At 39.2% G+C, this 10,000-nt stretch overlaps 1 protein-coding gene across 1 annotated transcript in view; it reads right to left on the reverse strand.

Moving 5' to 3' along the window:
* itga4 (integrin alpha 4) overlaps nt 1–10,000 on the reverse strand; it is a 45,164-nt gene that overhangs the window by 896 nt on the left and 34,268 nt on the right. Inside the window, exons 19-28 of the mRNA XM_060877031.1 lie at nt 8,939–9,037; nt 8,781–8,857; nt 6,494–6,583; nt 5,485–5,572; nt 4,421–4,528; nt 3,664–3,789; nt 3,447–3,572; nt 1,931–2,029; nt 1,351–1,470; nt 1–327 (exon numbers count right to left, since the gene is read on the reverse strand). The exon at nt 1–327 is cut by the window's left edge and continues 896 nt beyond it. Coding sequence (XP_060733014.1) covers nt 235–327; nt 1,351–1,470; nt 1,931–2,029; nt 3,447–3,572; nt 3,664–3,789; nt 4,421–4,528; nt 5,485–5,572; nt 6,494–6,583; nt 8,781–8,857; nt 8,939–9,037 — 1,026 coding nt within the window. The 3' untranslated portion in view covers nt 1–234. The remainder of the gene's footprint in view (nt 328–1,350; nt 1,471–1,930; nt 2,030–3,446; nt 3,573–3,663; nt 3,790–4,420; nt 4,529–5,484; nt 5,573–6,493; nt 6,584–8,780; nt 8,858–8,938; nt 9,038–10,000) is intronic.

The raw sequence follows: 10,000 nt of genomic DNA on the forward strand, positions 1-10,000 counted from the left end.
TATTCCACGTCCTTGTCCTGTTCATGTGAAACAAAAATCTCCGTCACCTCACACATGTGCGGTTCAGCTCTCCCTCTGCCAAAAGTGCATTTGGTTTGGTTCTGAATTCAGTCTCGCTGGTGCGGTATTAACGGACCGCACGGCCACGTCCATCAAGCTCTCAGTCTGGAAAATCAAGTCCACATCAAGTTCTGTTTCTATCCGTATTATTTCTGTTTCGTTTCCCTCGACGTTTTATGAAAAGCTCTCGTTCTTGGGGACGTAGTCCCAGCTGTCACGCTCAATCTTGTCCTTTTTCTCTTTAAATTTCCGCTCGAAGAAGCCGGCCTGTCGGAGGGAAAAAATAACGAATACTGCGGTTACATGCAAAGCTTCTTCATCAGTCTGAATCTTATTGCTTAACCCTTTCACCAGTTACACTGAAATTGATTTATCAGACATTTTCAATCTAATGAACAAATATAAACAAAATGAATTATTTTCTGGCTGTGAGTCTGATCTAAAACGAGTCAGGACTTAAGGTTTTAAGTGTGAGACGTGTGATTTTTCCCTCTGGTGATAACCTGACACTGAGTTTTAGTGGTTGAAGATAAACACTCAAATTTTAGCTGCTTATGAACAAGAACTTGGGGCGTCTCAGAGAGCAGAAATGGGTTTGATATCATCATTTACTTTGAACATACAAACCTTTTAAGGAACTTGTATATGAACGTATTGCCTTTAGTATTCTTGTCAACAACAGAAATACTGATATAAAATTCCAAACACTTACAGTAAGTCCCTGAGTATCTACTTTCATTTGTGCTTCATATTAACCACCACTGTGGAGTGTGACGTGGCAAAGACGTTCAATGTTGAACATGAACACAACAAAACATAGCAAAAGAACTTCAACAATATTTGCTTACACCTGTAGCGTAACAATTAAATAACTGTGCTCGCTTTGGAATGGCCTAGCGGTTACGGTGTTGGACTACCAATCAAGGTTGTGATGTGTTCCATCAAGCTGCCCCTGCCCCTGCTGGGGCCCTGAGAGAGACCCTTATCCCTCGTTTGCTCAGGGGTATAAAATGAGATTTAATGGTTAGGGTTAGGGTTAGAATTTACGCTCTAGATTAGGCTGTATGCCAAATGCCGTAAATGTAAATGTTTTTTGTATTGAACTGCTATCACGTGATTGGTTGATTGTATAACTGCCAGAATGCACAGATGTACACAAATATACTGTACTTTTGTGTATAGTGGAAGAAATACTTTTCTTCGTCAAGGTGAAACGAATGTTAAATCAATAACGCATTAGTTTTATGCTGCTTTTAGTCCGGAACTGAGCTCACAAGACATCTTCCTCACCTTCCAGAGGAAGAAGACCAGCAAGCCAAAGATGGCCAGGCCCAGAAACAAGCTGAACCCAATGATTATATGCTCCACAGTCGGTGGGAGCTTCTGGCTGTTGTGTGCTTCGAGCTTCACCTGTATGGATGCAGAGGTTAAAGGTCAGCCAGTTGTTAACAACAGAACCAATACAAATAGCACTCGAATTTCAAAGGTCCAAAAAGGTTTGCGTCTAGAAATAAGCACTGTTTTTATTCCATCAGTCCTGAAACATCTTATATTACATATAGAAATATAGAACTAAACAGGAAGTCCAGTGTTTTGAACTTTATATTGACTTCCTGGTAGTAAATCGACTCGCAGTAAATTTGACTCTCCGGTTTGTGACTCTCAACATCAGAAAATACAGCAGTAGAGAATATGGCTGGACTGGATAGGATAAATGAAATCTGATCAATTCTATCTGATCCTCAGTCCAATATTTGCCTTGCCTTACATTTTATATCATACTTATTTCTGCTTTAAGTCAGTAAGTAAACCTTTTAGACAAATATACAGTAGAATCTGAAAAACACGAAAAACTATATGATGGACTTACAAAAGCACTGTTGTTGTCATTCATGGTGATGGTGCTGTTGTCCATGACTGGTGATGTGACCGAAATGGTGCTATACATATGGTTTACAGCATGTCTCCCCTAAACAACAGGAAAAATAACATTTCAGTATCTTGAGAATAAGTGTTTGAGTTAGCCTTGAGTTTGAGTTAGCGTTGCATTTGAGTTATTACTAAGTACAAATATTTTCATTTCATTTGAGTTTAATTGAAGTTAGTGATGCATTTTTATCAGTGTTGAGTTTGAGTCAGAGTAGAATTTATGTTGAATAATTTGAGTTAGTGTTAAATTTGAGTGAATATGTAAGCTAGCATCACAAACGGCTTGAGTTAGTCATGAATTAGTATTAGTGTTCTATTTGAGTTAGTGTTGGGTTTTAGTTAGGGTTAAGTGAATTGGAGATGAATTTGCATCAGTAAAAGTTAATGTTGAATCCGTGTGAATTGAAATTCAACACAGGTAGCTTGAGATAGTGTTGAGTTTGAGTTTAATTTAAATATCAGTTGAATTTAAGTTAATGATCAATAATGATCAGATTGTGTTGAGTATGAATAAGTTGTTGAATTAGAATAAATTTAATTCTACCTAGCATCATTATAATTGTTTTAAGTTAGTGTTGAATTTAGATAGTGTTTAGTTTGAAATCATTATCTTTCAGTTAGTGTTGAGTTTGATTCGATGTTGATTTTCAGTTAGTGTTGAATTTGATTTAATATCGAATTTCAGTTAGTGTTGAGTTTAACATTGATTTTCAGTTAGTGTTGAATTTGACTTAATATTGAACTTTAGTTAGTGTTGTGTTTGCATTAATCTTAAATTTCAGTTAGTGTTGAGTTTAACATTGATTTTCAGTTAGTGTTGACTTTGATTTAATATTCAGTTTACGCTGGTGCTGAGTTTGAGTTAATGTTGATTTTCTGTTAGTGTTGAGTTTGCTTTAAACATAAAATTTGGTTAGTTAATGTTGTAATGTTCGGTAATTTAATGTTGAATTAATGTTGAATTTGATTTAATATTGAACTTTAGTTAGTGTTGTGTTTGCATTAATCTTAAATTTCAGTTAGTGTTGAGTTAGATTTAATGTTCAGTTTATTTTGGTGCTGAGTTTGAGTTAATGTTGATTTTTGTTAGTGTTGAGTTTGAATTAATGTTGATTTTCTGTTAGTGTTGTGTTTGCTTTAAACATACATTTCAGTTAGTGCTAAGCTCATGTTGAATTAATGTTGAATTTGATTCCATCACTACAAGCGGCCTGAGTTAGTGTTAAATATATTTTTTAAATTGAGTTTGAGTTTTTTTAAGTTAGCATTGAGAAGTGTTTGATTTAGTGTGTTGAGTGTTTGATTTACTGTTAAATGTAAATTAGTGTCGAGCTCATCTTAAATCTGAGTTAGCGTTTAGTTTAACGTTGAATTAGAGTGAATTTAAAGTGATGAAATTCTACACTTCTGTGATCTAGCCTAATGCTGTGTACTGTGTGTGTGTGTGTTATGCTTACGGGACTGATCTGAAGAACAGCAGGGTTGAGCTCCACCTCAATATTGATGGTCACCTCTTTGCCTATTTCCAGGTTGCCGAAGTTGCACTGGATCACCATGCAGGCTCCATCCGCTCGAGCACAAAACTGAAAAGTTACAGCAGATGTGTGTATGTAAGAGATACTGTCTTATTTAAGAGCCGTTTGAAGGTGTGTAACGCCGAAGGTGGAGCTTTACCAGTGTACGCTTGGAGATTTGTGAGAGGAAGAACACGAGGTCTTTATAAAAGGGAGGTTTCTTAACGTCACAGTCATCCTTCAATGGCCAGCTGCTGTTCTTCACATGGCACTGACCTTGAGTTGTCTGAAAGAAAGAGAATTCATTTTTGCATCAAATAACATGCTGATGAACTGATTAACAAGCATTTTCTTATGTATTTTTAGTAGAAGGTTGTACACTGTAGTCTTAAATTCAGGAAGTAAACTTCCTGTTCCTGTTTCTTTCTGAGTTCCACACGTCTTCCACACGTTATCCTATGTTGTAATAACCTTGAGCTCCTGTATATCCTGTATAGTATGTTCTGGTGTCTGAGCCATTTAATTCAACAATTGTTGACCTCTTGACTTGAACAAGGCACCAAAACTGCTCAGCTGTGCACTTTGATTGGACACAGTACCAGATGTAAATCCATTACATAGCATCTGGCAAATAAGGGAAGTGTACAATATAAGTGCATGCACCGCTTCTGCCTTTGATCCTTGCTTAAATCCCTTGAATTTGTCCCCTTATTCAGTTAAACATGTCTAAGTTCAAATCTTAACTAAATTCTTAAAGTAGCCTAAATAAAGTTCATACACGCAGGTCCTCCCATCTCACTTTATATCCTTATATAAATTACAGCTACCCTCGAGGACCAGCTCTAAATTTAGTACAGCGATGTTCCAGATGTAGCCTTTAAAACCAGACAGGATTATACGATCCTCTCCCGTCTCACCTGTAAATCTGTGACTCGGATCAGGCGATCCGGATGAGGAACCAGAACCTGAGGGATGTCTATTTCCACTTTGGCATCAAGAGCTTTACTGGGACCGAGGTTCATCACCTGTATGTTACAGAAACATGTGTTATAGTGAGTCATGCTTTATTTAGGATTACTTTGGAAGTGTCCCGGTATTGCAGGCAAGTGACTACATTGTGTTTTTTTAAGGGACCATACTGTAGCTGTTAGAAAGGAACTATATGTAAGTCAATATATTCAATACATGCTATGGAAAAACAAGCCTTAGGTATTAGGTGTTTTGACAGAAAAGTCTAAGCTCTAGTCCTGTGTGTTGTCCGAATCGAGTTATGTGCCAATTGAATTATGTGCAAAGCAGCTTTACTGGAATATAAAAATTCAGAATTGAAATGAGAAAATTGCCTCATTTCTATGTCTATTTTTATTCTATTTAAGTTTATTACAGATTTTAGCATATACAGGTTTTATAGCTCTGTTAGGTCACACAACAGTTGATTAAAGGTCTTATTCTCACTCACTCACTCATTTTCTACCACTTATCCGAACTACCTCGGGTCACGGGGAGCCTGTGCCTATCTCAGGCGTCATCGGGCATCAAGGCAGGATACACCCTGGACGGAGTGCCAACCCATCGCAGGGCGCACACACACTCTCATTCACTCACACAATCACACACTACGGACAATTTTTTCCAGAGATGCCAATCAACCTACCATGCATGTCTTTGGACCGGGGGAGGAAACCGGAGTACCCGAAGGAAACCCCCGAGGTACGGAGAGAACATGCAAACTCCACACACACAAGGCGGAGGCGGGAATCAAAACCCCAACCCTGGAGGTGTGAGGCGAACGTGCTAACCACTAAGCCACCGTGCCCCCCTTCAAAGGTCTTATTTAGAAGCAAAAATCTTTTTACTCATTTTATTGGTGAAAAATTGAACCGAATGGTTGTCTGGCAGGAGAAACATATTCTGGTTGGTGCTGTGGTCTGGTGCATGGTTCAGGGCGATAAATACAGTACCAGCATAAAACTTTCAGTACCTTAAATGTGTAATTCAGCTTCTGATTGTAGCAGTCGACTGGCATCAGCTCAGGGTCCCCGAATATGAATGATGATGGAGACACAAATCTGTACATTAAAGAAAGAGAAAGTTTAGGGATTCAGGCAAAGTCTCACAATGCACATTATGGCCTTGATCGAATAAATCGCCAAACTGACAATTTCCTCACTTGATTGCCAAACATCAGAACAACTGCTAATGACGCAAAACCAAAATTACCGCCTTAAATTTTCTTCAATTCAAATCAAAATCCCAACTGTAATGGCCTCTGATGGAGCCGCACTTTTCTCCATTAAATATCCGCATTTCGTTTTCCAGCCGTATTAATACTTTGCATTATTCAGGTATTAATAACCTTCTGAGTTCCCCATGCATAAACATATGAGTTGCAGACAGTTTGAGACACAGCTAATATTACACTTAGCTGCTTCCTGTTTACTTCCTGTACTTATTATTACTCAAAAGACACTTTACCTAGTAAAGTGTTTCTAGGGTCCTATTTCCCCAGGGTCTCTGTTCACAAGGCCTTGTATTTTCAAGAAACTAGATCTTTATGGTCCTTATTTTCTAGCACCCTCTATTCATAGATGTGTTTGTTTTAAGGTCCCAATAGTTCCAGCAATCAGTGTGTCCAGTATCCTTTCCAGGGTCCTATTTTTCCCTTGTCCTCCTTCCCAAGGCCAGATATTCCTATTGCTTTTTGTTCCAAGGGTTTGTATGTTCATCAGAGGTCTATGTTTCATATATCTCTAAAGCCCTATGTTTCTAGGGTCCTAGGTTTACAGTGTTATATGTTTCAATGCCCCTACATTGCCAATGCTAGTTTCTGTTCTATATTCAGTATATCTTCAGGCCCTTGTGTACCAGTTTCTTATTTTCTCAGCAGATAAACCAATTAAATTGCCCTGATTTGGAGTGTGTGATTCAGCACAACACATTCAGTACAGCACTAACGTGTGGATAGAGTTTGATTTCACTCAGTGACTCACCCATGAACGTTGAAATCCACAATGTATCTCAGCGGCAGTGTCAGGGTTGCCATGTTATCATGCAGAAGGTCCTTGTTTTCATAGTTTTCACTGAAATACAAACATTTTACCAATTAGAAAACAAAAAACAAATGGAACCTGATGTCCACTGCGTCGACGGGAATGACTTGTTGGTGCCAGAGGCTTGGAATTTGTATGCCTGAAATACTGAAGCAAAAACAGAAATTCCTGACATTTGACCTTGCTGTGACCTTAACTCTGTTTGGATCAAATCCCAAATGATTCCATATACAGTTATTCACTCGTTCAGATATTGATATACTTTGAGATATTGTGCTAACGGGTATCCTGATTAGACAAATGCACAGATGGATGGATGGATGGATGGATGGATGTATAGATGGATGGATGGATGAATGGATGGATGGATAGTTTGATGGACCTAAACATAATGCCTCAACCACCTAGTGGCTGGGGTTAAAAAAATGCAATTTTTAATGATTTTTTGAAAAATGTTTAAAAAATAGGTGGCACGGTGGCTTAGTGGTTAGCACGTTCGCCTCACACCTCCAGGGTTGGGGGTTCGATTCCCGCCTCCACCTTGTGTGTGTGGAGTTTGCATGTTCTCCCCGTGCCTCGGGGGTTTCCTCCGGGTACTCCGCTTTCCACCCCCGGTCCAAAGACATGCATGGTAGGTTGATTGGCATCTCTGGGAAATTGTCCGTAGTGTGTGATTGTGTGAGTGAATGAGAGTGTGTGTGTGCCCTGTGATGGGTTGGCACTCCGTCCATGAATGAATGAATGTTTAACAAATACTTAAAAGATGTTTGACTCAAACAATAATAAATTTGACTCAAACATAATAAATGACAAATAAATAAATAATGTAAGTAATTATTTACGACCTACAACACTTATGTTTGTAGATGTTAGCTGACCGTTTGCTTCATTCAACATTTATTTTTTTTTTTACTGAGAGGCTTTTTAAAATACTTAATTTGCAGTAAGGGAATATAGTGAGTGTCAGTTGTCCCTGTTTTTTTGCATTGTATTGCTGGATTTATTTATACATTTACAGCATTTGGCAGACGCTCTTTTCCAGAGTGACTTACATTTTTATCAAATTTTTTATAAAACCGAGCAACTGAGGGTTAATGACCTTGCTCATGGGGCTAGCAGTGGCAGTTTTGTGGACCTGTGATTCAAACTCATGACCTTTTGATTGGTGGTCCAATTCAGGGACTCATTCGGTTTCTCCGAGGAATGTTCTATAAATATTTCAGTCTACAAAAACTATTAGTGTCAACTTTGTTAATTGTGCTTTTAAGTGCGATTAAATTGTACAGTATGTAAGAACTAGAAAAAAGGAAACGAGAAGCTGTGCTGCGTCGGCTTGAGTGACTCATAATATCCTGCAGCCTACGTTTACCAGTCTCCCCTAACAACACCCAAAACACACTGTGGGCCCCTCACATGAGCTCTATGTGTGGGTCTGTGTGAGCCGGATGCCAAATTATTGTCCATGAATAATGCAAAGCTGTAGCAAGACATTTTTCTGAAAACAGTTACTGGCTAAGACTGTTCAGTCTTAACCAACTTCCTTCCTATGCTGATGTTTAGTGCTCCAGTCTAGAAAGTTCTCACGTTATGTATTGAGGTTGTTGTGATGCAACTGGAAACAAAACTACACCATAGCACTAACTTTATATACCTGAACAACATGTAGTGCTTTATTTCATTATAGCAATTTGACACCGGTTAGAATTTATATTCATGAAAAAAATAAGTTGCCTTTTTTTTAATATTCTGTTTATAGTTCAATCTAATGGAGTTACATATCTACAAGTTTCCACCTTATCACTTAAAAAATTGTTTCCTCACCATTTGCTACCTCAGCTTTCCCTCTGACTCTGGAGACTCATTCATTCATTCATTTTCTACTCTATCTCAGGCGTCATCGGGCATCAAGGTAGGATACACCCTGGACGGAGTGCCAACCCATCGCAGGGCACACACACACTCTCATTCAATCACACACTAGGGACAATTTTCCAGAGATGCCAATCAACCTACCATTCATGTCTTTGGACCGGGGGAGGAAACTGGAGAACCCGGAGGAAACCCCCAAGGCCCGGGGAGAACATGCAAACTCCACACACAAGGTGGAGGCGGGAATCGAACCCCGACCCTGGAGTTGTGAGGCGAACGTGCTAACCACTAAGCCACTGGATGTAGTGTCTGTTGTTGTAGTTGACATAAATACACTGAAGCCTTGGGGTTTCTGTACCTCTTGGCATTGATGCTGATGCTCAGATCACCAGCGCTGCTGTTCTGGTTCACGTCCAGTAGAAAGCTGATGTTGAGCTGCAGGTAAAAAAGAAGCACATCAACACCAATCCGTAGGCAACGAAAGAAAAATACATTTTAGGAGACAAACATTATTACCTTTGACAGAGCTGGTATAAAAAGATTCCCTACACTGCAGTCCAGAGAGATGGTTGCGTTTTCTTCTTCACTGATCTCACAGCCCACATGTTTCTCCTCCTGAAATCATCATCACATCACTGGCTCAATAATAACAATCTTTATTCACTTCATAAGTACTGAGTTTTAGTTGCTTTTTTTAATTCTATTTGTAGGAGTTTTAAGTGAGTATTGTCTTGTGCATGCTTTATGGATATATATTTATATATACAATGAAATTCTTCTGCTAAACTTCTACACACCAAACATTCCAAAATACAAAAACGATGCAGAAATGATGAGTAATAGTTGTACAAAATGGAGATAAAGTAAGTAAGTGAATTAATAGTAAACTGTGATGAATCGGTGCAGTCACAGTATTTTAAAATATTATTGTAAGCTAACAAGTAAAAAAAAAAATAAGATGATGGGGATATGGAGGATGTGGTAGCTTAGTGGCTAAGGTGTTGGACTACCGATCAGAAGGTTGTGAGTTTAAATCCCAGGTCCAACATGCTGCCACGGCTGGACCCCTGAGCAAGGACCTTAACTTTTAATCGGATGTACTCAAAGCATCCTATTGGGAAGTACGACACTTCTAGTATTAGAACAGTCAGAATCCAATATCATTATTATCCATTAGTCAAAATGAATGGTTAGATTTGGTAGATTTGGTCTGAACATTGAGAGGGTTGAAGTGTGTGGGCGTTCCTAATTTAAACAACAGAGGCGTGGCTGGCTTAGTGGTTAGCACATTTGCCTCCTCACATGTGGAGTTTGCATGTTCTCCCCGTGCCTCGGGGTTTCCTCCGGGTACTCCGGTTTCCTCCCCCGGTCCAAAGACATGCATGGTAGGTTGATTGGCATCTCTGGAAAATTGTCCGTAGTGTGTGATTGCGTGAGTGAATGAGTGTGTGTGTGTGCCCGGTGATGTGTTGGCACTCCGTCCATGGTGTATCCTGCCTTGATGCCCGATGACGCCTGAGATAGGCACAGGCGCCCCGTGACCCGAGGTAGTTCGGATGAGTGAGTGAGTGAATGAAT

This window comes from Tachysurus vachellii, chromosome 8, assembly GCF_030014155.1.
Source record: "Tachysurus vachellii isolate PV-2020 chromosome 8, HZAU_Pvac_v1, whole genome shotgun sequence".
Classification (NCBI taxonomy): domain Eukaryota; kingdom Metazoa; phylum Chordata; class Actinopteri; order Siluriformes; family Bagridae; genus Tachysurus; species Tachysurus vachellii.